This window comes from Electrophorus electricus, chromosome 5, assembly GCF_041902795.1.
Source record: "Electrophorus electricus isolate QZ-2024a chromosome 5, ASM4190279v1, whole genome shotgun sequence".
Lineage (NCBI taxonomy): Eukaryota > Metazoa > Chordata > Actinopteri > Gymnotiformes > Gymnotidae > Electrophorus > Electrophorus electricus.
Genome location: NC_137501.1, coordinates 32,039,666 through 32,067,165, shown reverse-complemented (window position 1 = coordinate 32,067,165; position 27,500 = coordinate 32,039,666). Strand labels below are relative to the sequence as shown.

General features: G+C 41.9%; 1 protein-coding gene across 11 annotated transcripts in view; it reads right to left on the bottom strand.

Moving 5' to 3' along the window:
• Positions 1-27,500, bottom strand: part of nrxn2b (neurexin 2b) — a 582,744-nt gene that overhangs the window by 277,908 nt on the left and 277,336 nt on the right. For 9 of the 11 annotated variants that reach the window (XM_035530023.2, XM_081714812.1, XM_081714813.1 and 6 more), the window contains 4 exons: positions 22,165-22,188; positions 7,799-7,960; positions 6,095-6,533; positions 5,094-5,477 (listed from right to left, as the gene is read on the bottom strand). In XM_035530023.2, the coding sequence (XP_035385916.2) occupies positions 5,094-5,477; positions 6,095-6,533; positions 7,799-7,960; positions 22,165-22,188 (1,009 nt within the window). The remainder of the gene's footprint in view (positions 1-5,093; positions 5,478-6,094; positions 6,534-7,798; positions 7,961-22,164; positions 22,189-27,500) is intronic. The other 2 variants (XM_081714807.1, XM_081714814.1) reach the window with 1 other exon arrangement.

Sequence of the window (27,500 nt, the reverse complement as noted above, 5' to 3'; positions counted from 1 at the left end):
GTGTTTTAGACAGTAGTGTTGCTGTGGTGTTTTAGACAGTAGTGGTGCTGTGGTGTTTTAGACAGTAGTGGTGCTGTGGTGTTTTAGACACAGTAGTGGTGCTGTGGTGTTTTAGACAGTAGTGGTGCTGTGGTGTTTTAGACAGTAGTGGTGCTGTGGTGTTTTAGACAGTAGTGGTGTTGTGGTGTTTTAGACACAGTAGTGGTGCTGTGGTGTTTTAGACAGTAGTGGTGTTGTGGTGTTTTAGACAGTAGTGGTGCTGTGGTGTTTTAGACAGTAGTGGTGTTGTGGTGTTTTAGACAGTAGTGGTGCTGTGGTGTTTTAGACAGTAGTGGTGCTGTGGTGTTTTAGACAGTAGTGGTGCTGTGGTGTTTTAGAAAGTAGTGGTGTTGTGGTGTTTTAGACAGTAGTGGTGCTGTGGTGTTTTAGACAGTAGTGGTGCTGTGGTGTTTTAGACAGTAGTGGTGCTGTGGTGTTTTAGAAAGTAGTGGTGTTGTGGTGTTTTAGACAGTAGTGGTGTTGTGGTGTTTTAGACAGTAGTGTTGCTGTGGTGTTTTAGACAGTAGTGGTGCTGTGGTGTTTTAGACAGTAGTGGTGTTGTGGTGTTTTAGACAGTAGTGGTGCTGTGGTGTTTTAGACAGTAGTGGTGTTGTGGTGTTTTAGACACAGTAGTGGTGCTGTGGTGTTTTAGACAGTAGTGGTGCTGTGGTGTTTTAGACAGTAGTGGTGTTGTGGTGTTTTAGACAGTAGTGGTGTTGTGGTGTTTTAGACAGTAGTGGTGCTGTGGTGTTTTAGACAGTAGTGGTGTTGTGGTGTTTTAGACAGTAGTGGTGCTGTGGTGTTTTAGAAAGTAGTGGTGTTGTGGTGTTTTAGACAGTAGTGGTGTTGTGGTGTTTTAGACAGTAGTGGTGCTGTGGTGTTTTAGACAGTAGTGGTGTTGTGGTGTTTTAGACAGTAGTGGTGCTGTGGTGTTTTAGACAGTAGTGGTGTTGTGGTGTTTTAGACAGTAGTGTTGCTGTGGTGTTTTAGACAGTAGTGGTGCTGTGGTGTTTTAGACAGTAGTGGTGTTGTGGTGTTTTAGACAGTAGTGGTGTTTTAGACAGTAGTGGTGTTGTGGTGTTTTAGACAGTAGTGGTGTTGTGGACAGTATTGGTGTAGTCCACCACAGCAGAAATGAAAGCAGCTGCAAATCAAAGTGTTCTTCTCTGCCGATGCAGACGGTTCTCTGCCTCAACGGGTTCTTCCATGTGTGCCAGTGTATAATACACTGGTAACAGCAAGTGAGGAACCACGTTTACAGTAGGAAGTAATGTGAATGATGTCTGCGCTAGTGTGCTGTTTACATGGGACAGTAAAACTGGATCTCATATGATCACACTGGAGACGCATTTTAGTGAGAATTGGAAACAGAATCTGGCCAAAGTAACCAGACACGATCCAGATATGGAATGCAAAGTGTTGCAAGACGCAGTACGTTGATGCCACAAGCCGGTAAACACAGTCGAAAAATACAGAATTCTCACAATATTTCTTCCATAGTCAATTTTAGTTGTGTTGTCCAGAATTCATAATCTGTGCTTTACAATGCGTTACGTTGCTGTTTTAATAAAAGCCAAAAAACGGGGTCCTTCGACCCGCTAGAATTCCTCAGGTAGCCATTCAGAGTGTGATGGCACCTGTCCTAACCCAAACCCATCTGACTGCCACATCATAGGACAGGCGGTCCACGATGTGTCGGCTGCCATCTCAGAATCCATGCAGATGGTTCCGAAATGCCTCATCACTCCGCTCTGTCCAGCAGCAACTCCATGATGGCTTGATTATCCCACATCTCCCTTTTGCCGTGCGGCAGGGATGGGATAGAGTAACGTGCCGTATCCCAACACACCAGGGTTTTCTAAGTGTGTGTGTTAGCACTTCTGCAGCTGTTAGCAGCTACACCTGTCTACACTTCACACCTGTCTATACCTCATACCTGTCCACACCCTACACGTGTCCACACCTGCACCTTTCCACACCCTGTACTTGCCCACACACACACCTGACCACACCCATTAAGACATTAAACCATTTCTAAACATTTGTCACACTCTGACAGTGAACTAACTGTAGGGCAGATTATGGTGATTCTGATTTTCCATTAAGCCCCCAATACAAACAGATGTACTGTACAGCACCGTAACACCCACTTAACTGAGCGTTACTCCCCCTGTCTGCCTCACCTCACCAAGGGTCAGCTCATTCACATCTCCCACCTGGGGTGCATGAAACTGAGACTATGTCTTAATCCAACCTCCAAACTCATCTACAGACACACCGCCTTAATCCAACCTCAATTACAGACACACTGCCTTAATCCAATCTCCACCCTCACCTACAGACACACCGCCTTAATAAAACCTCCAACCTCACCTACAGACACACCGACTTAATCCAAACTCCAACCTCACCTACAGACACACTGCCTTAATCCAACCTCCAACCTCAACTACAGACACACTGCCTTAAACCAACCACCACACTCCTCTACAGACACAGTGCCTTAAACCAACCTCCAGACACACTGCCTTAATCCAACCTTCACCCTCACCTACAGACACACTGCTTTAAAACAACAACCACCCCACCTTAATCCAACCTCCAACCTCACCTACAGACACAATGCCTTAACCCAAACTCCAACCTCATACAGACATGCTGCCTTAATCCAACCTCCAACCTCACCTACAGACACACTGCCTTAATCCAACCTCCAACCTCACCTACAGACACACTGCCTTAATCCAACCTCCAACCTCACCTACAGACACACTGCCTTAATCCAACCACCACACTCCTCTACAGACACACTGCCTTAAACCAACCTCCAGAGACACTGCCTTAATCCAACCTCCAACCTCACCTACAGACACACTGCCTTAATCCAACCTCCAACCTCACCTACAGACACACTGCCTTAAACCAACCTCCAGAGACACTGCCTTAATCCAACCTCCAACCTCACCTACAGACACACTGCCTTAATCCAACCACCACCCTCCTCTACAAACACACTGCCTTAATACAACCTCCAACCTCACCTACAGATACACCTCCTTAATCCAACCTCCAACCTCACCTACAGACACACTGCTTTAAAACAACAACCACCCCACCTTAATCCAACCTCCAACCTCACCTACAGACACACTGCCTTAATCCAACCACCACCCTCCTCTACAAACACACTGCCTTAATACAACCTCCAACCTCACCTACAGATACACCTCCTTAATCCAACCTCCAACCTCACCTACAGACACACTGCTTTAAAACAACAACCACCCCACCTTAATCCAACCTCCAACCTCACCTACAGACACACTGCCTTAAAACAACCACCACCTCACCTTAATCCAAACTCCAACCTCACCTACAGACACACTGCCTTAAACGAAACTCCAGACACACCGCCTTAATCCAACCTCCAACCTCAACTACAGATACACCTCCTTATTCCAACCTCCAAACTCACCTATAGACACCCCACCTTAATCCAAACTCCAACCTCACCTACAGACACACTGCCTTAATCCAACCACCACACTCCTCTACAGACAAACTGCCTTAAACCAACCTCCAGAGACACTGCCTTAATCCAATCTCCAACCTCACCTACAGACACACCTCCTTAATCTAAACTCCACCCTCACCTACAGACACACCGCTTTAAACAAATCTCCAGCCTCACCTAAAGACACACTACCTTAATCCAAGCTTCACCCTCACCTACTGAAAAACTACCTTAATCCAACCTACAACCTCACCTACAGACACACTGCCTTAATACAACCACCACCCCACCTTAATCCAACCTCCAACCTCACCTACAGACACACTGCCTTAATCCAACCACCACACTCCTCTACAGACAAACTGCCTTAAACCAACCTCCAGAGACACTGCCTTAATCCAATCTCCAACCTCACCTACAGACACACCTCCTTAATCTAAACTCCACCCTCACCTACAGACACACCGCTTTAAACAAATCTCCAGCCTCACCTAAAGACACACTACCTTAATCCAAGCTTCACCCTCACCTACTGAAAAACTACCTTAATCCAACCTACAACCTCACCTACAGACACACTGCCTTAATACAACCACCACCCCACCTTAATCCAACCTCCAACCTCACCTACAGACACACTGCCTTAATCCAACCACCACCCCATCTTAATCCAACCTCCAACCTCACCTACAGACACACTGCCTTAATACAACCTTTAACCTCACCTACAGACACACTGCCTTAATCCAACCTCCAACCTCATCTACAGACACACTGCCTTAAATCAACCACCACCATCCTCTACAGACACACTGCCTTAAACCAACCTCCAGACACACTGCCTTAATCCAACCTCCAACCTCACCTACAGATACACCTCCTCAATCCAACCTCCAACCTCACCTAGACACACTGCCTTAATCCAACCTCCAACCTCACCTACAGACACACCTCCTTAATCTAACCTCCACCCTCACCTAGACACACCGCTTTAAACAAACCTCCAACCACACCTACAGACACACAGCCTTAATACAACCTCCAACCTCACCTACAGACAGACTGCTTTAATCCAACCTCATCTACAGACACACAGCCTTAATCCAACCTCCAACCTCATCTACAGACACACCGCCTTAATCCAAACTCACCTACAGACACACTGCTTTAATCCAACCTTCAACCTCACCTCCAGACACACAGCTTTAATCCAACCTCCAACCTCATCTACAGACACACCGCCTTAATCCAACCTCACCTACAGACACACTGCCTTAATCCAACCTTCAACCTCACCTACAGACACACTGCTTAATCCAACCTCCAACCTCACCTACAGATACACCGCCTTAATCCAACCTCCACCCTCACCTACAGACACACCCCTTTAATCCAACCTCCAGCCTCATCTAGACACACTGCCTTAATCCAACCTCCACCCTCAGCTACAGACACACTGCCTTAATCCAACCTCCACCCTCACCTACAGACACACTACCTTAAACCAACCTCCACCCTCAGCTACAGACCTTTCACTCACCTATCTCACAGTTGCTGCCGAGGTATCCGGTCCCCATGCAGTCACAAATGTATCTGTTCCATCCTTCCTTGCACACTCCTCCGTTGCCACAGGGGGTGCTGCTGCATCTCTTCTGGAGCTCCCGGGTGCAGAAGCTGCTGACACCAGGCGCACTCTGGATCTCAGCCAGGCGGCGGACATCGCGGCTCTTGCCGTCGATGAAGAGGTCACGCACACAGCCCACGTAGCCGTAGTTAAGCAGGGCCGTCCAAACCTCCGGGGGCAGAACCAGGCCCTGCCGCGTCTCAGGGAGGCCTCCCAGGTACATATCACTGTCCAGGTCCAGAATCTCACTGCCCTCATTGGAGTTGAAGGGCATGGTACGGCTGTTGACTGAGATAGATCCTGATGGGGTGGGGAGGCGGGGTGGGAAACAGAGATGAGTAATATAGAGGGGAGAGGGCGTACATTCGCATGCACTGAAGAAAAGTGTGTGTTCCTGACTGTGTGCATGTGTATGTGTGTGTCTGTGCGCATGTCTCTGTGTGTGAACGCATGTGTATTTGAGTATATTGCTGTGTGTGTATGTGTGTTTCAGCTTCTCTCTCGATGTATCAGTGAGATTTATGATGCTCTCCTAATTGTCTATTAAAATGCAATTACAGCAGGGCAGGACTAACTCCCTGCAGGATGTGAAACACGCACGCCCGCACACACGCACACACACACAGACGCACACACACACACCTTAACACTCCATTAGCCGATTACACCAAATGGAGGTAGCTATTGGCAGGATAAGTCATTGAGTGACAGATTTGTGTGTGGTCCCATAACATCCCCTTTAGGACTTTTCATTTGTGAATATGTAAAAGTGTGTGCGTCTGTGTGCATGTGTCCGTGTGTGCTCCTGTGTGTGTTTGTGTCCATGTATGTGTTTTTGTGTACGTGTTTCCATGTGTGTGTTTGTCCATATGTGTGTGTGTGTGTGTGTGTGTGTGTGTGCGTGCGTGCGTCCCCACCTTTCCTCCCCTCTCTCTGGAAGTCCACATGGCACCATTCTCCGTCATTCACCTTCTTGTTGCTGGCCTTGATTTTCACACTGCCTGAGCCCATGTCCATGAGCAGGTAGAGGAACCCATCCAGCAGCTCCATGGCAAAGTAGTCTGTCTTCAGCTCACGGCCGGGACGCTGTTCCTTGCCCCCGTGGGGTCTGCCGTGGCTGAACAATAGCAGCCCGCTGGGCTCCGTCGTGCGGAAGTCGAAGGAGATGGAGCTGGTCTTCTTGGTGTCCCAGCGTGGCAGAGAGATGTAGGACTCGGGCGTCTCGAAGGTCACAGGGTCCAAAGCAGCCACATCCTCACAGCGGAACACCAGGTCACCGTTGACACTAATCTTGGGGTCGCGCTCGATCGCCAGCCGGGAGAGCTCCAGCTTGAAGTCATTGTTCTTGTAAATGACCTGCAGGGGGCAGTGAGTGGCATTTTACCTGCACTGGAAAAGGATTATGGCCAGTGATCTGCAATATCAACATTGGACAGGGCACCATTTTGCAATATTCCTCGTGCGTTATGCACAACAGTATAAAATATTCCTAGTGCATTTTGGGTAGTGTTCCCCAAACTCTCCAAAGGGTTTAGGACAGAAGTTCAAAATATTCCCAACAGATTTAAGGCAGCAGCATTCAATATCCCCAGTGGATCTGGGAATGCATTAAATGTTCTTGGGTTTTCCTAGGAAGAAACACACTGGACTCAGCTCAGTGTGACAGCTGGCCATAACACAGAAGTGTTGGATAAGGGCAACACAACCCTCCAAGACTGAGTTATGGACACAGAACCTATTAAACATAGCTGGATCTGATGAAAGGGTTTTCCATGGTTTTGCATGGACTGATCTTGTTTAATTCAGCATTGATCAGAGGATTCAACTTCATTTATTTTCATCTTAATAAGAAAAAAGCTTCTTTCAAAACGTTGGCTATGGCCATACACATATTATGGTATCCAAATAGCTGAAAGTCATTCCAAAAGTTCTTGCTATCATAAAGGACTCTTAATACTCTACAATGGTCTCAGCTGTAAATAACAACTAATTATAATTTAAAACTCAGAGGAAAACAATTTATATTTGAGGGACAAAGACTTGCTCCAGTGGGAAATCTAATTTGCATAAGTGAATATTTAAAAGAACTTCTTCACTCCTTTACTAGACACACTCTATTGTGCACATGTGACTGAATGCAGTACTGGGGTCAGGTGTGCATGGCAATGTCATTCGTATACTAGCTTTTCCCCTGTGATACCACGCAGTATTAGCTGTGACATAGAGTAGTGCACGTAGAACAGTGTACGTAGAATACAGCACACAGAATAGTGCACTTAGTTGGTAGGATTACAGTGATCCCACTCCCATTAAAAAGATAATTTTGAATTCATTGTTTCTCTAGATTCCTGCTTTCTTTAGTGTGTGTGTGTGTGTGTGTACGCGTATTTATGCATGAGTGTGTGTGTGTGTGTGTGTGTGTGTGTGTGTGTGTGCGCACAAGGGTGCAGACGATACAATCAGCCAGTACCAGAGACAATCGAAGAAATCAATTTTTAATTTTCCTGTCAAGATGCTAAACAAAATAAGTTTACTAAATAAATTGATATGGAATTTAGTTGATTAAAAAACAAGTGGACACACACACACACACACACACACACACACACATATACACTTACATCTTTGAGGCATCCCATGAAGTTGTTACTGACTGGTGAGCCAGGCAGGTCAGCTGTATTGGGGCTTCCGCCGATGTAGAAGAAATCATCGGAGCCCAGCATGGTGTAGTCCTCCTGGGTGTAGCCAGTGGTGGTCAGGATACCATCCACTGAGATGGTCACCTGTTATTGGGCCCAGTCCACCAGAGAGAGAGAGAGAGAGAGAGAGAGATCCCCAGCAAAAGGGAGGACGAAGAGGAAGGTAAGGAAAGGAGAGGAAGAGGCTGGATTACACACCGGTCAGGAGTGGAGTGTTTGTTCTCGCTACTCTGCTTCCTGCCAGGACCCAGTCGTACAGTCCTGGGACTGATGGGAGTTTCTGTAAAGTACAGCTGCAAGGACCCCACGTGTCATACCAACCCTGCATATCATACTGACCCACTCAACTAAACACTCAGTCCAAATTCCCATAACACAACTAAACAGTCTAAACTCATAACACAACACTTACTGTCTAAACTCTCAGGACACACAGATATACTAATAAACATATGGCAACACTAACAATGCTGAATACAAATATATATTCTATCTCACTATACTTCAAAAGCACTACAGCAAACAGAAAGAGCAGAAAGAGAAAAGCCGTGCAGGTGGTGTTTCTGTGGACCTCCACCGTTCACACAGGGGAGCTCTTCTCACTCTGCGTCCGATTAGGTATTTTTAATTGAATCTGCAAACTTGACTTGGCTCAATAATAAGGAGAAAACGCTGGCCAATCAAAGCATTCCTTCATGTTTGTGGTAATTGGTAAATGGTTCTCCCACGCGGGAAGGCTCGCGACGTGCCAGAAAGCCCTGCTTGTGCAGTCTGACAGTGCTTGGAGCTTTAATTACCCTCACAGTGTTGGCTGGAGGGAAAGTAAAAGGTTCCCGGGTGTAATGTGGCATCTGCCGTGTGGAAACTCACGCAGCCGGATCAAACGCACTGGCCTGGCCCAGAGCAGCCAAAATATGCCACTGCATTTGCATTTGGATGTTTTTCCGAGCATGCCAGCCTGTTTCTAGCATGCCTGCCCCCACACCCTTTAAAAGCAGGGTGACTTTTTAAAATAATACTACTATTCCTCACCCTTGGCAATCACATTCTTGTGTTGAATAACAATTACATATTTGTCCTTTGCAGCTAAACCTGCCCCGACACCTTTCAATTAAAAACTCAGAAGATAAGGGCTGGTGTTAAATGCTCTCAGTTGCTCAACAGACATCTCTATCCAACATTTTCAACAGACAGCTCTATCTGACAGAATATTTTCAACAGATGGCTGTATCTGACAAAATATTTTCAACAGACAGCTCTATCTGACAGAATTTTTAACAGACAGCTCTATCTGACAGAACATTTTCCGGTCTGGCACATGCCTACACATCTGCATATCTACATATCTACATATAGCCACACATATCTGCATATCTCCATATCTACATATCTCTACACATATCTGCATATCTCCACACATATCTGCATATCTCCATATCTCCATATCTCCACACATATTTGCATATCTACATATCTATATCTCTCCCTACATATCTGCTGTGCTGGTGTCTTTTGAAAACTTCTCACCTCGTCAACCTTGAGCATTACAGGGACCCTTGCATTCAACCCATCTGCCCTTGGATTCACACACACACACACACACACACACACACACACACACACACACACACACACACACACACACACACACACACACACACACACACACACACACACTCTCTCTTTCTCTCTCTCTGGAAAGAGTGATTCACCCTTAAAGATAACACACTGGAACTAAACTTGCAGAGTGCTACAAAGTCTACAAATGCCTTCTGTCTGGACACGAAAGTCTTTAGTAACTGCACTTTACAGAATCTCCCAGTGACCATTTGTTCCTTCATTCATTCATCCTTCTTATTTTTTAATACCATGTTGTCGTTTTACGTTGATTTTTGTTTGTACAATTTGGCTTTTGCTATCCGTACTCCCCTTCAGACAGGGCAACTCATTTTTATGTCTGTTGTTTTGGTCCTTGTCCAGGCAGTGTGCGCGGACATACGGGGGTCTCTGCTTTCAGAAGGGGGGTCTTGAGGGTGGTCTCTCAGTGCCCTTTCATTAGGGTTCAAGGTAAACATGCTTGGAGACTTGTAATTCTAAACATGCCTTTATTTAGTGTAAAACATAAATAAAAATAAAGATTGAAGAAAACTTGGACTAAGGATGTCTGGGGCCTTTAATTCTGCTTAAAACATTATAATAGAATTAAAACATTGTAATAGTTTTTTTGCCACGAAATTTGGCAAATTCTCTTGTTGTTGTCATGAAGGGGAGGGGGGGAACAAAGCGGTTTGAATCTCCTCTGGAACATGGACCATCTGACGTGAACATTCTTTGGAAAGGGAAGTCATTCTTCCTTCGGGCTGACAGTAAGGTGTGTGGCACCACAAAGCTTTTCCTGGCATTTCAGGGGGCACACGCAGCCCTACTGGACTCAGGGGCTTCTAGAATGGAGTTTCAAACTCTAGTACACTCTGTGGGCAAGGTGGGCTGGGGTTCTGGGTGAAGCAGTCCAACCCAGTGGGTAAACAGGCCGGGTAATTAGGCAAGTGTTTGGCAAGGGCCACTGTAGCTGTGATGACATTTTGATGGAGTTGGCATGGCTTGTTTCTGGCCTGGCCTCCATTGTTAGGCGAACACGGTATTAACGAGTCCAGCATTAAGTAGTGAGATGTTAACGAGAGGAGAGAACACCAGCTGCCAGCCACCTGAACGACAGATCCAGCTGAAAAATGGGACAACAGGGAGGTTATTGCTCATTTCCCACACAAATACCACATTAAGCATATTTAAATATCACATTACACATATCCCCACAATAAACAGCACAGTAATATGGAAAAATGAGTCAAATCATTTCATTTGTGGAAATTCAACTTCATGTACACCAGTCATAACCGCACAGCAGCTCATATGAAGTGATTATTTCTCACTGGTAGTTTAAAATGTTACATGAAAATAAATTCACAGTCCTTATTTGAATTTGCTTTTTCCACCTTTTCCTGTTGAAGGCACAGTGTTCACATCTCATCTGCTCCTTTCCTCCCTCCGCCTGTTTGATAGGTATGATGACTTATGGAGTGCTGCTAGTAAATAACGCACCCAGGCCCCACTCTCGACCTCAGGATGGCACAGCGGGTCGTAGCCATCACACAGTTGCTAACCGAGCAGCTAACCTAGGTGGCAGAGCCCATCGTCACCACCGTGAGTTTAGTGTTCAACTCTGGGCCCAATCCCACACCCTGTCGCGTCTAATGAATTACGGCAAAAATTTCTTTGCATTGTAGACAGATATTACCACGCTTGGCACTAGAATGACTAAAGCTAAGGCAAATTTAATAAGGCAAACCAGCTAGCCAGCAGCCTCTCTTCTGCTCTGGAGTGATTAGGGCCCATCGTCTTGTGATTGCACACATCCACAGAAACCGTACAAGCCTGAAAATTCCCAGCGTCATGCCTGCAAGGCAGGTTTATCGGTATAGCACGTTTCACACACAACTTCAAGACATGCTTCAGGAGTGACAGTGCTCACACACGCACACACATTAGCAAGCTAGTAGCACAACGGGAAGCTGAACCGCTGTGATGGATAATAACCTCGTACTGAGCAGCTACGGTTTGAACGCCACTCGGTACAAAACATTTTTTGTTCTTATAGTAAAATAAATATATATTGCACAACCATGTATTATTGTCATCAAAACCTTTATGCATTAACTTCCACATCTAAAATATTACACACACCATTCTGAAGACAGTGTAACTGTGCTTCAAAAATTACTATTCACATATGCCAGATTACTAATAACATTGATAATAAAAACACTGTTGTAATGTTATTTCTCTTTCTCACACACACACACACACACACACACAACAATCTAGTAGTATAACTAGGCATTCTAATAACAATAATAAAAAAGCTATTGTAGGCTTTTGTGGACTGTGATGCTTCACACGATATTATATGTAAGACGGCACACCTGCATATACAAGGTTCCATATGCACATGCAACATCTGTGCAGTTTCATAGGTGAAAGTCTGGTGTCAGTCAGGGAGTTTGAGGCTTCTGTCTAAATACACACTGCAGTCTCAGTGCTTCTCTGTCATGTTATTCACATAATAAATGTTGGATAATGCCCCTCTGATTTTTGGTCCTCAGGAACCAGACCTCCAGTCATGCTAGTGCTGGCACACGGCCAAGACTGTGCCGGGTCAGCAGATGAGGGGACAGAGAGATGACCTGCTGCCATGGCAACAGTAGACTGTGCCGGGTCAGCAGGTGAGGGGACCGGGAGGTGACCTGCCATGCTCCCCTGTCTGTTTGGTCAGAGAAGAGAGATCGGTGTGGCTGCACCACCCCACACTTCCATCTCCACCCTTTGCTGAAGACTCCTTGCGTCTCCACCCTTTGTTGAAGACTCCTTGCGTCTCCACCCTTTGCTGAAGACTCCTTGCGTCTCCACTCTGCCAGCTCTGGCTGGGCTGAGGCTTCAGGAGGAGGTTTGGGAATTGCTTGTTTCTGTGCACAAGCAGAAGCCTCAGGAGGCCATGCACCCACATTAATCCCATGACGAGAGACTACAAATAGCGAGTGTGGTGTAAATGAATTAAATATCCATGTTTTTCTCCAGTCTGCCAGGCATATGATGAAAGTTAAGGCCACTGAAATCTAATTATGAGCCATAAAATTGTGACAGGTGGTCAAGATCTAACCACACCTACATTAACACTGCATACATGCCACAATCTGCTAAGACCACCTGTCTCACAGCCTGCCAACACACACACACACACACACACACACACACACACATTCATTTCTCTCTCCCTCTCTTCAACATATCTGTAAGCAACGCAGTTATAAACTAGTAAAACAGCCCTGACAGGAGCAGTCCTGTTGTAAGCAGTCCTGTAATGGATCAATGGATACTGACCACTACTGACCAGTACTGACCACCCTAACCACTACTGACCAGTACTGACCACCCTAACCACTACTGACCAGTACTGACCACCATGACCAGTACAAACCATTTTGACCAGTACAGACCACAGGACTTACTGAATTTATTTCACAGACACTTTATCACTAATACCTACTCGTGCATCCTATTCTGGCCGCTTTGTTTGATACATCTTTCTCACATCTGTCTTACAGATGCATTTTACCACTCTTCAGTCTTCGGCTCTGGTCTGTCTATCACCACAGCATATTCTCACCACAGCCATTCTCAACACACCATTACCAATGAGATGGCACGTGTGTGTGTGTGTGTGTGTGTGTGCGTGCACATGTGCGTGTATGTATGTCTGTGTGATGGAATGGGTACTGGGGTTTGTACACGTGTGTCAAGTGTTTCTGCTGGGTTGGGAGTGTGTCTGCCCCCAAAGCTAAATTAACCAATAGCAGCCCTGTGCTCAAAACCTGACCAATAACAAGGGACTAGAGGAGCCAAACTGAGCGAAGTGAACAAACTGTAAACTTACAAGGTAGATGTTTCTTATAGTAGCTGATGAGTGAATAATCAATAAACTTTGCTTATTGTATTTACTTTATGATCGTAAATGTTACCATATTTTTTGTATAACTCATATTTTCACACCCTCTCTCACTCCTCACACTCACCATCTCCCTGTCTCACTTTGTCCCATAGACCTACAGACCCATAGCCCTACAGCCTTACAGACCCATAGACCTACAGCCCTATAGACCTACAGCCCTATAGTCCAACAGCTCTATAGCCCTATATACCTACAGCCTTACAGTCTTATAGTCCTATAGCCCTATAGTCCTACAGACTTATATACCCACAGCCCCATAGTCCCACAGCCCCATAGTACAACAGCTCAACAGCCCCATATACCTACAGCCCTACAGCCCTGTATACCTACAGCCCTACATACCCATAGCCCTATAGGCCTACAGTCCTATAGTCCTACAGCCCTAAAGACCCATATACCTACAGCCCTATATACCTACAGCCCTATAGACCTAGTCCTACAGACCTATAGATCTACAGCCCTTTAGTCCTACAGCCCTATAGACCTAGTCCTACAGACCTATAGATCTACATCCCTATAGTCCAACAGCCCTATATATGTACAGCCTTACAGTCTTATAGTCATACAGCCCTATAGTCCTACAGCCCCACAGGCCTACAGCCCCATAGTCATTCAGCCCCACAATCCTACAGCCCCATAGTCAAACAGCCCCACAGTCCTACATACCTACAGATCTATATACCTACAGCCCTATAGCCCTATACACCCACAGCCCCATAGTCATACAGCCACACAGTCCTGACCTCTCTGGATCTGCAGTAGGAAACTGTGGAGAGGCTCAAGGCACCTTAAAGGACACCCACAATCACACCAGAACAATTAAGCTGGTTTTCTCAGATACAATTCTCCATCTTGCTGTCAAAGGGCTATTCTAATAAATACAGGAAAATTGATCGCCTGTCAGATCGGAGATAATTATTTCATATTGATGCATTGGTTTTTGGGAGTTTGCAGAACCTACTTCATATATATTAAAAGTGAGCTGACAGGCCATTCTTCCAATCTCGTATCATCCACGACAGACTAACGGTTGCAGTAAGCGTAACATTGTAAAGTGTATCCAGAATTGGCCTGATGGAAGCATTTGAGTGAGCAGAACAGCAGACACATGACAGACTAACGGCATGTGACAGCAGGTGTTTGTCAAAGACCAAAGGATATGGTTCCACCTCTCTCGTCTTGAGACCTGCTACACAAATAAGTGGTGTTTTAATAAGGATTTCAGAATGGTTAGCTATTGATCATACTAAAGAGTAGGAGGAGATTAGCACTTTAGCATGGATTCCTGCCAAGAAGCGAGTGTGAAAATACATTACTTCTCTTTTACAACCCACTCCTGCTGTGGCTTATAATCAAACAGTAAACCATAATTTCCATTATATGTACTGCCCTGAGGCAAGAGCCAAAACATCGAGACTGTCAGTTACTAAGGACAGACCAGTTACTAAGGCTGTTACCATAGACAGAAAACCAGTGTTCTTTACCGAAATGTGATTGGGTGGAAATACTATTGGCATAGTTACTGTCCATAATCAGAACCGTTTGGCCCTACTTTGGAAAAAGAGGCTGAGAATGCTACACTGTACACACAGACACACACACACGCAAACACGGCTTGGAAATGAACCGTTTTGTCCGCCTGCCACTGGGACTGCCGCCAATCAGGTTGTGTAATTGTCACTTTCTTGTTTTTCCTCTCAACTTCAGCTAAATGTGTTTAATAAATCTCTCGGCTTGCTTCCCAGTCATGAATGTGCTCTCTGTGGTTATTCCCTTGTTCTTATGAACAAAATAGCAATAACAAAATAATGAAAAGTGAAACTAAATGACAGCAGATAGCCATCATTAGCTTTATGTTAAGTACATGTGCTGGCTAGCTAATTCCATTACACAACAGCAAGATAGTGATCTTCTACATTTAATCTTAAATTTAGTAAATAGACAAAAATGACACATTACTTGTACTGTCATTTGCAAATTCAAAATGGCCATGTTTTTGTGATTGTGTGCACATTTCATAAGAGGGTAGTGTTCAGGGAAGTGCTACAGTGTTAATATTTTATAACCACTAGTTATATAGTTTTATAGTTGCTAGTTAGTTCTATGTCTCCTATGTTAAAGTGTCCAGATGAAACAAGGCTCCTGTTCAGGTAGCACTGAGAGACATAATCACAAACTGCACTGCTTGTTTGTAAATGCTGTTTTTATTTAACCGCCACCGTGGCAGGTATGTTGAGCAAATTACACAAAACCATTCTGCTGGTGCTAATTTCCAACATTGTGTTTGCACAAAAATGTGTGCGCGCACACACACACACACTCCTGGTGTCCTTATCTTATCTGTCTTAAAGCCAATCTGCATCTCTCCACAGCTGTGTTTGCGAAGATTAAACGCACTGCATACTGTAGTCTGGGTTTTACAGTATTCATGGTTTTACTGTAGTCTGGGTTTTACAGTAATCATGGTTTTACTGTAGTCTGGGTTTTACAGTATTCATGGTTTTACTGTAGTCTGGGTTTTACAGTAATCATGGTTTTACTGTAGTCTGGGTTTTACAGTATTCATGGTTTTACAGGTCAGGCCAAACCTTGCATTAAGACATTCCACTGATACTGTCATGGATGAATGCAAAGAGAAGGGTGGGTTCAATTACATACCACAATGTACAACAACCACAAAACAAACAAACAAACAAACAAACAAACTGGACTTAAAATCTCAATTTAGCCTACTAAACCCTAGTAAACCCTGCTGTCTGCAGGTAAAGTTATGTCCGTAGCCTGGGCATAACTTTGGACAACCAGTTCTCAACTCATGTTTCAAATTGAACCCAATCTAACTCAAGTCTTGCAGATTCCTCCTTTGTAACATACAAAGGATTCGGCCCTTTCTCTCACAGGAAGCTACCCAGGTGCTTGTGCAGTCTCTTATGATCTCAAAGCTTGACTACTGCAACTCGCTACTTGCTGGTCTTCCTCTAAGAGCCATCAAACCTCTACAACTTGCAGTAGCATGATTGGTGTTCAATCTTCCAAAGTTCATACACATCAGTCCACTGCTGCACTCCCTTCATTGGCTTCCAGTAGCTGCATGCATCAGATTTAAAACCTTGATGTTCGCCTACAAAGCCAAAAAAGGACCAGCCCCTCCATACATGAGGTCAAAGGTCAAAGACCGATCCATACATCGAGTACTTCCAACCTCAAGTACAGCTCAGCTTGAAACACCGTGCTTCAGGTCTCATGGACGACAAGCATGGAGACTATTTTCTGTTCTGGATCCAAGATGGTGGAATGAACTCCCACTTGCTGTCTGGACAGCAGAGTCCCTTGCAGTTTTGACTGACATAAAACTACAGTGAACACCAGTGCATCCGTGAAGTTACAGCAAAACATTTCACACCAATATAACCCTTTTTGATATGAAGCTATCTGCCTTACCTGATGGGTGTGTACTATGGGCTCTGTTTGGAATACCACCCACCCCAGGCTGTGTTTGGAATACCTCGCACCCCAGGCTGTGTTCAGCCAGACAAATACTCCCATGGCATCACTATAACTTACCTCTGACATACAGAATGAGAGCAATAGAACAAGAACCATCATCAGTATCACATTCATTAAAAAACAAATAAATATGTAAACAGTAAACACTCAAAGTTTAAAACCTGCAACACATTCATGAACAAATACACTGAATTTTATTTTTTTCAATTTATATCAGAGGACCTTTGCACAGGTGGCTGGCAGCTTGATGACAATCCATAATTTCTCTTTGGATTTAAGAAAAACAGGAGGTAGTCAAATAACAGGATTTAGGATTAGGATTTCTCCAAAAGCAAGTAACAAGCAATCCAGGATGGTGGGGCAGTTCTGGGCATTTTGATTAGGATGGGGAAGCAGGGGTATGGGGGCAGGGGGCAGTTCCTGAACCCGGGGCAATACAGGTAAGAGTTAAGGTATTAAGGGATGAGGGAAGTCGGTTAGTACTTTAGTATGTAAGGGAGATTCAGACACAAAAATGGTTGTTAGTACAGTTACAACAAAGGTTTGGTTTAAACAGCTGTATTAGTAACAGATTTTGGTTTTAGTAAATTTAGTACAAAATAGGCAAAATGTAATTTAAATAATTGATTGGAGAAATCTGCTTAATCTGCTATTTGGATTTGAATATCAAATCAGATCGGTCAGAATTCTCAAGTTGTTTGGTGAGAAGGGTTTGGTCAAGGTTAAGAAGAAACAAAAACGATCCATCCAAAAGTGCTCGAATGGTGGAGAAGAAGCCATGCAGCTGAGATGGTGGATGAGGCTGAACGCAGAGCGACTTTTAGCAGACAACACTGGCAGAGGGCTCAGACAAAACCAAAGCCAACCGAAAACACCCTGTGGCAATGGGAACGGGAATGAACCTGCAGGAAACTCCAAACAATGGAAGCAACTAAAGTCCACAAACATTTGGTTTTTACTATGAGGGGTTAACCTGAGGTGAGATGAAGGAAGATCAAAATGAATCTGAAGACATTATATCCAAACACTTGTGCAAACCGAAACACTCTTGGCTTGGGCAACACAGAAACTCTCCCAAGATGGAGACTGGAGAAATGCAAGCCAGTGAAACCCATGCAGGAATGACAAATATAAACAAACAAACAAACAACCAAATAAATAGAGTTGTTAAAAATAAAGACCTTGGGAAGTTGGAAAACATATGTTAATTAATGAATAAGAAAAAAAACCAGAGGCGAGAGTGCCAGTAGACTTCCATCTCACAGTGAGGAGACATATGGAGCTGATCACTGAGACTTACTCATCCACAAACAGATCAATCAGGGAAAATTCCTGGCTGGCCTATAGCCAAGGAATAAATATTCATTTAAGTACACTACAGGTACTGTAATTCCAGAATAATGCCTATTTATTAAAGTTCTTATTTTAATATCTTATCCTGTTTGCCTACGGTAGCTAATCAAGTATTTTTTAACTGTCTAACCTTAGCAATGAACCTTCTTACACACAAATGACTGTGTACACAGTTATTTACAGCTGTGTGCAGTTATTTACAGCTGTGTGCAGTTATTTACAGCTGTGTGCACAGTTATTTACAGCTGTGTGCAGTTATTTACAGCTGTGTGCAGTTATTTACAGCTGTGTGCAGTTTACAGCTGTGTGCACAGTTATTTACAGCTGTGTGCACAGCTCACACCAGTCGCCGCTCACTGGAGAACAAAAGCCCAGGTCCCTCTCGCTTCTTTTTTTTATAGCTTGGGCGAGGTAAGGAATGAGGTCGTCATGTGTTGTTGTTATCAGAAGATGGAAACGTTCTAGCAGATAAAATAAGGCCATAGGGCACTGTTGGGACAACACTATGTGAACAGTTCTCTTATATATATATATGTGTGTGTGTGTGTGTGTGTGTGTTTAGAATATACAGTACTGCATAAAACTGCAAAAGTCTTAGCCATTAGATTTGTTGTTTAGTGATGGTAGAATGACCAAAAACATTTATTTCTCACTTTCTTTATTTCACAGTTTCTTTATTACAATACAACCAGAAAATACAGAAAATGTGTATGGAATATTAAAAAACAGATAAAAAATCAGAAAAGAACAGCTTCTATAAACTTCTGTAGGCAGTGGCAAGTATTTAGTGTGACCTCCCCTCACACGTGAGCCGTAGCAGGAGATGACGACCTAAATCTAAAGAACTCTGTGCTGAAGTAACCTGGTGTAATAGACCTAGACAATCTCACCAAAAGAGCTCAAGACGTGTTTAGAGCCAAGGAAGGTCACACTATATACTTACTTTTCACCCTGTAGAAGCAATTTTGTTCTGAAAATTGTGTTGTTTAAAAAAAAAAAGTGTGTGTACACATATTTCGTGTACTTTCTGTTTGAATGTTAATAAAGTGATACATAATTAATAATTAACTTAAATAATGAATAAATGGATACATAATTATTTATTGTCAATATACCATTGCTAAAAGAAAATCTGGTGACCTAAGACTTTTAGACAACTCTGTCTGTGTGTGTGTGTGTGTGTGTGTGTGTGTGTGTGTGTGTGTGTGTGTGTGTGTGAGTGTGTGTGTGTGTATGTGTGTGTGTGTGTGTGTGTATGTGTGTGTGTGTGTGTGTGTGTGTGTGTGTGTATGTGTGTGTGTGTGTGTGTGTGTGTGTGTGTGTGTGTGTGTGCTGCAGTGCCCAGTGCTGAACCCCTTCAGTATCAGACAGTAAGACAGGAGGACGTCATTATTTAACAGGAGACAATTATTTTCATTTCACAATGCAACAGAATAATGTTGTAATGTAATTAATGTCTAAATGTGGGGTTTGTTATGAAGGGTAATTTCATTGATCATAAGTCTCATAATGTAATATTTATGAGCTAAATGGTCCAACCCAAATTCACACAACAGCTGTTTGTCTAGAATAACTCAAGCAGTAAATCATTACATTATTTTCTATGATTCTAATAATATGCCATATTAAAGCTACTAACTCATGTTTGTTAATTATGTTATTTTCCACTGTGCAAACAAGGTCAGATTAAGCCATTCGATTAAATAATGAATGTGGAGGTAAATAACTACAGTGTAATTAAATTAAGTTCTCATCATTAAGAGAGGAAAACCATGGCTTCTTGCATGTGCACACATAATATATATATATAACCATTGCACTTTCTTTTTGAAAAAAAAAACATCATTATCATCAGAATACTAGTATTAATAATAATAACTCATCATTATAATACTACTACTACTACTAATAATAATATAAGCATAATACTAGTATTAATAATAATAACAATAATAATAACTCATCAACATAATACAGATATTATTAATAATAATAATAAGAATAATAAGAATATCCTCATCACAATACTAGTATCAATAATAATAATAATAATAATAATAATAGCACACCAACATAATAATACTATTATTATTATTATTATTATTATTATTATTATGATTATTATTATTATTAATAACACATCATCATAATACTACTATTATTACTAGTAATAATAATATCACCATAATAATAATAATATCATCATACTAGTATTAATAATAATAATAATAATAATAATAGCACCGTCATAATACTATAATAATAATAATAATAATAATATCATCATAATACGAGCATTATTATTGATAATAATAATAATAATAATAATAGCACCATCATAATACTAGAATTATTATTAATAATAATAATAATAATAATAATATAATACTAGTATTATTATTGGTAATAATAATAATAATAGCACCATCATAATACTAGAATGAATAATAATAATAATAATAATAATAATAATAATATCATCATCATAATACTTGTATTAATGAAATAATAATAATAATAATATAATAACGCTAGTGTTATTATTAATAATAATATTATCATCATCAGCATCATACTAATATTGATAATAATAATAATAATAATAATAATAATAATAATAATAATAGTAGTAATAATAATAATAATAATACATCATCATCATCGTAACCCTAGTATTAATAATCATGACTATCGTTGTTGGTTTTATTAATACCACTAACACCACATGACTTGATACAGTAAACAAGATGTCAGTGTACAATGTGGCCTCACACCGCTTCATTCCTACATTAAATCAGACCTAAATCAGACATGCAAGTCCAATGATAATGACTTACATTAGACATCCTCCAACCAGGGTAGTCTAAGTGTTGACTTCAATCAGATATCCTAGTCTAATAGTGTTGAACTCAGATATCCTAGTCTAATATAGTGAATTCAGACATCCCAGTCTAATAGTGTTAACTTCAATCAGACATCCTAGTCTAGTATAGCGAATTCAGACATCCTAGTCTAATAGTGTGGAATTCAGACATCCTAGACTAATAGTGTGGAATCCTCAGTTGAAGTGAACTATAGACTGGGTCATAGACCCTTTATTAAATTAAATGTTTACCATGGATATCTGAAACAGGTTCTGGTTCAGGAGACTCTGAAAGGAACATGTGAAACTCTAACCTGGAGTTTACCATCCCAATATACACAAATTCCTTTGATAATTATACCTGCTGTTATGAAAAAAAAAATGTCAAGAATACTAAATAAGAAATAAAAGAGTGACCCTAGTCTTCTAAAGTAGAACATTTTAGGGTATTCCTGGTGCTGCTTTCAAAGTCTTACTGCTTGGCACTGGAGTTGTTGGACCGGAGGGCACTTAAAGGTCATTTAAGGTCAATTAAGTCCATTATGTAATGGAGCTAAATATGTATCTGGTCTTGTGTCTTGCATGTATTTTCACTGTTGTTAATAAGAAAGGACAACAGCTAGAGGAACTACAGGAAAAATCCGCATGTTCTAGATTCATACATTTGTTTGGAATTCTTCCTGACATCTCTGAATCAGTAGCATTGAATATATATAATTTTGATTCAAGTTTGAATCAGAATTATGTATATATGCAGACCTCGCACGTTCAGGGAGCGGTGCATTGGATGGGTAAAAAGCATGGGTAAAACATGAAACTTTTAAAAGTGAGAAAAAAGAAAGATGATGTGAATATTTGACTTTTTCTTGCTACCTTGAGGCCGATGGGAAGTTTGTGTAGTCAGTAAAAGCAAACAGAACAGAAAGAGGAAACGGAAATCCAGGGCAAACCAAAGAAGAAGACAATTAGAATGATATCTACCATATAATGCAGTTTGTTTACCATAGCGTGTCCAATGCCTGAGTGCTTTAAGAGGAAACAGGAGAAGAAAAAAAATATAACAGTGACAAACCGTGAACTCAATAAAGGTCATCTAACCTTTTAAATCTCTGTGGAGGAGAAAGATTTCTCTAATAGATTATTTTTTACTAGATGTCTGTAGGCCACCGTGTCATTTTTGATGAGTACTGAAGCAGATACGTGTAATAGTGTCATAATGGAAATCATCCAAATGTAGAAATAAAAGCATTAATATATATATATATATATTCTCTTCATTGAAGGGTTTGTCAATCAAAAAATAAATATATCATAAAGAGGTTAGTACTTAGTCACGAGTTAAGGAGAGAAAACAACAGATGATCCAACATTCGGTGAATGAGACGATGTTAGTCATTTCAAACAAACACAAAGGGTAAGGAAACCAACAACATAAACGTTCAAATCAAACTGGAAAAGTTGTAAAGTTGTTTGGTTAGTAAAAAGACACAAGAGTTAGCATAAAACAACTTCTGGTGACAAAGTGTGTGAGAGAGAGAGAGAGAGACAGAGAGAGAGAGAGAGGGGGAAAGAGAGAGGGGGGGTGGGGGGGATTTGGGGGAAATAGGGATGTGGCTTGTTTGAGTGACAAGGATTGGAGGAAAAGCATTAGTGTTAATTGTGAGTGGATACTTGGAGGTGGTTGTGGTCTGAACAGACCAGACGTAAGTGGAGCAGAAGAAGCTTTGCAGAGGATTTTGGCCAAATTTGCTTGACATGTTACTTCTGTCTTAGGGCTCTGGGTGTTTCTCACACGTTTCTCACACTGGGCATTTCTCATACATTTCTGACACTGGGCGTTTCTCACGTGTGAGTCCTTTTTGAGGACCATGAGCAAACCAGAAACAAACACTGACCAGCTGATCAGCCGTATTTCAGTTTCAGGGAGTGGTTTGTTTAAAGCTCTATAGCGTATGTAGTGTATATAAGCAAAAAAACAAAAACAAACAAACAAACAAAAAAACAAAAAGAAAGTGCACAAGAGAGAGTAAAAGAGAGACAAAGTGAGGCACTGCATCCATGAGCCTTCTCAGATCTGAAAAAGAACAGAATTCCGTTTAATAATATCCAAAGCATCACAGAGCCATGCCTTTACACGGACCCCTGCTGGGGTGTGTCTATGCCTGGGCAATCACCCTCTCTCCCCTCTGCTGCTCTGCGTGGTGTGGATCTAACTGCCACAACCCCTCTTTCCTCCATGGATAAGCAAACTAAGGACTCACAGCAGCTCATCTGGACAATGTGTCTAAATCTCTTACAGGATTCTACAAATATCAGAGCTTGTCATAATAGCAAAGCATAACAGCATAACATTCACGGTTATTACTATTTAGATGTCCTATCTATCTGTGTGTGTGTGTGTGTGTGTGTGTGTGTGTGTGTGTGTGTGTGTGTGTGTGTGTGCGTGTATATATATATATATATACACACACACACACACACACACACACATATATATATATACATACAGAGAGAGCGAGAGAGAGAGAGAGAGAGAGAGAGAAGTTTTCAGGTAACTGCAGCGAACTGTAGTAAAATATGCTTTACAAATGAGATTTACAAAATTGCAGTGAAGTATATGAGGTTTCCAGAGAAACAGGATGTTTTGGACAAAGGTCCTTCATGAGCTCTGCAAGCAAAGTGCTTCAACCTGGTGTACACAAACCCCCCCACCCACACACCCACTCACATGCACACACGCATGCACGCACACGCACAATCACACACACACACACACATACATAAAACAACTATAAACTTTGACACCACATTTCCTTTTCTCTGGACCTACACTGTAATAATGACAGGACACAATCCCACAGAACGTACAGGTCGACAGGAGCAGTGAATTAAACCCGGTGGTGCTGTCACTGATCTTCATACAGTCAGGACCCACTCAGAGTTAACAGCCCAGCGTAAAAGCATTCAGGAGATGGAGTAACTGTGTTAGATGGCATAATGACAGTGTGAGAGCAGAGAGAGGAAGAAGGAATGAAATTTAGATGTATGTAGATCTATTCAGATGTATGTAAGAGAGCAAGAGACCTGCTTAGTCTCAGGTAATGCACAGGTCTCTTCAGCTCAGAAGAGATCTCTGCATTACCAACACTACAGTCACACACAGTTTACAACTCAATTTACAGTAGCAGCAAAGCTAACCCATCATAACAGCTCATCAGAATTGAGTTTATTAAGAGCCTGATAGTCTTAACACATAGCCTTGACTACTGTTTCTACAATTAGTCTCAACTAACATTTCTACAATTAGTCTCAACTACTGTTACAACAATTAGTCTCAACTACTGTTTCTACAATTAGTCTCAACTAATGTTTCTTAACTACTATTCCTTCAAATAGTCTTAACTACTGTTTCTACAGTTAGTCAACTATTTTTTCTACAATTAGTTCCAACTACTGTTTCTACAATTAGTCTCAACTAACATTTCTACAATTAGTCTCAACTACTGTTACAACAATTATCCTTTACTATTTCTACAATTAGTCTTTACTATTTCTTCAGATAGTCTTAACTATCCCTCAGATAGTATCAACTGTTTCTACAATTAGTCTCAACTACTGTTTCTACAATTAGTCTACTATTTCTTCAGATAGTCTTAACTACTGTTTCTATAGATAGTCTTAACTACTATTCCCTCAGATAGTCTCAACTACTGTTTCTACAATTAGTCTCAAGTCCTGTTTCTACAATTAGTCTCAACTACTGTTTCTACAATTAGTCTTAACTACTATTTCTTCAGATAGTCTTAACTACTGCTTCTATACATAGTCTTAACTACTATTCCCTCAGATAGTCTTAACTACTGTTTCTACAATTAGTCTCAAGTCCTGTTTCTATAGATAGTCTTAACTACTATTTCTATAGGTAGTCTTAACTACTGTTTCTATAGGTAGTCTTGACTACTATTTCTACAGATAGTCTTAACTACTGTTTCTACAATTAGCCTCAACTACTGTTTCTACAATTAGTCTTTACTATTTCTTCAGAGAGTCTCAACTACTGTTTCTAAAGGTAGTCTCAACTACTGTTTCTAAAGGTAGTCTTGACTACTTTTTCTATAGTCTTGACTACTATTTCTTCAGATAGTCTTAACTACTGTTTCTACAATTAGCCTCAACTACTGTTTTTACAATTAGCCTCAACTACTGTTTCTACAATTAGCCTCAACTACTATTTCTACAGATAGTATTAACTACTGTTTCTACAATTAGTCTCAACTACCGTTTCTACAATTAGTCTCAACTACTGTTTCTAAAGGTAGTCTTGACTACTGTTTCAACCATTTCACTGCGAGTTATACTGTGTATGACTATGTAGGTGACAAATAAACCAAACTTGAACTTGTTTCTAAAGGCAGTCTTAACTACCGTTTCTACAATTAGTCTCAACTACTGTTTCTAAAGGTAGTCTTGACTACTGTTTCAACCATTTCACTGCGAGTTATACTGTGTATGACTATGTATGTGACAAATAAACCAAACTTGAACTTGTTTCTAAAGGCAGTCTTAGCTACTGTTTCTACAGATAGTCTTGACTACTGTTTCTATAGTCTTGACTACTATTTCTTCAGATATTCTTAACTACTGTTTCTACAATTAGCCTCTACTACTGTTTCTACAGGTAGTCTCAACTACCGTTTCTACAATTAGTCTCAACTACTGTTTCTACACATAGTCTCAACTACTGTTTCTACACATAGTCTTAACTACTGTTTCTACACATAGTCTCAACTACTGTTTCTACACATAGTCTCAACTACTGTTTCTACACATAGTCTCAACTACTGTTTCTACACATAGTCTTAACTACTGTTTCTACACATAGTCTTAACTACTGTTTCTACACATAGTCTCAACTACTGTTTCTACACATAGTCTTAACTACTGTTTCTACACATAGTCTTAACTACTGTTTCTACACATAGTCTCAACTACTGTTTCTACACATAGTCTTAACTACTGTTTCTACACATAGTCTTAACTACTGCTTCTACGCCTCAATACACCCCTCACTCCTTACACCCCTCACCACATAATTCCCTCCATATACCTCTCTACATTCCCTCTATAAATTTCACCCTTTATCAGATCTGCTACTGCTGAAATATTAACTAGCCGTGTTCTGCAGCGCCAAGGAGCTTCATACGCACTGAATAGGTGAACCACAACCCTAGTGAGAGGTCAACCACAAAACCATACTTGGAAAACCAGCCCAACCAGAGGCCACACACACACACAGACACACACACATGTATTTGTGTATAACTGTAATGCATAACTCCATGCATATGCATTAAAAACAAGAGATGTCAAAATGAAATTGTTGCAGTGTTGTAGTGCACCTGCAAATGTACATTATGAATATGTAGTATGTCACACGCACATGTGCACACACACGTGCACACACACACACAAAATAAATTCTACATCCACTTCTGACATTTCATGATGAGAAACATCTGTTTGCTAGCTTTTCCCTTCTGCTATTTCTCCCTCTCCCTCTTTCTCTCTCTCACCCTCTCAGATTCTCTCATTCTCTCTCTCTCTCGAACTCACTCATTTCCTTTGCTCCTAGGCAGATGTGCATTGAGTACCACATGCTTGTTTGTGGTAATCACTCTCTTCATTCCTACTTCAGAATGGTAAAATTACAGCCCCTCCAAAAGGGAAGCCTGCGTCAGTGGCCATCTCCAGCACACGCTGCAACTGCACGCCCCTGGCACAAAATGGAGGATGAGGTCTCAGAGACACCAGCGCACACATCCACTGGTCCTCTCAGGGGTCCTGTTTTCTCTCCAGTAGTGACTAATGGATGGAGAAACATTACATGTGTCTGATTTAGGACCTCACACATACGCAGACACACAACCAGCTATGGCACTCTTCCTGAGACGCAGTGGAATCAAACGTCTAAGCACGGGACGTTTGGGAGGGTTTTGCTTCTTGGTGCTTCACAAGAGGTCGCTGCTCTGTAGCGGTCGTAAGCTCTGCTAATACCCCACCTGGTTTCTGGGCTGTATGAGTTGTAGCTTCAGTCCTGCCTGGGGCTGATATCTAACCTGATACCTTCTCCCCCACACCAAACACAGGTTTGAAATGGAGGTCAGTTCAGTGTATTGATCTGCAAGTCCCCTAACAGGCAAAACTAGTTGAACGAGGTTCTATCTACAAAGTGATGTGAATGCAGCTGCAAATGCAGTGCATCCTGCTTCAAGACAACTACCAGCGTGCGCGTGTGTTTGCATGTATACGTGTGTGTGTGTGTGTGTGTGTGTGTTTGT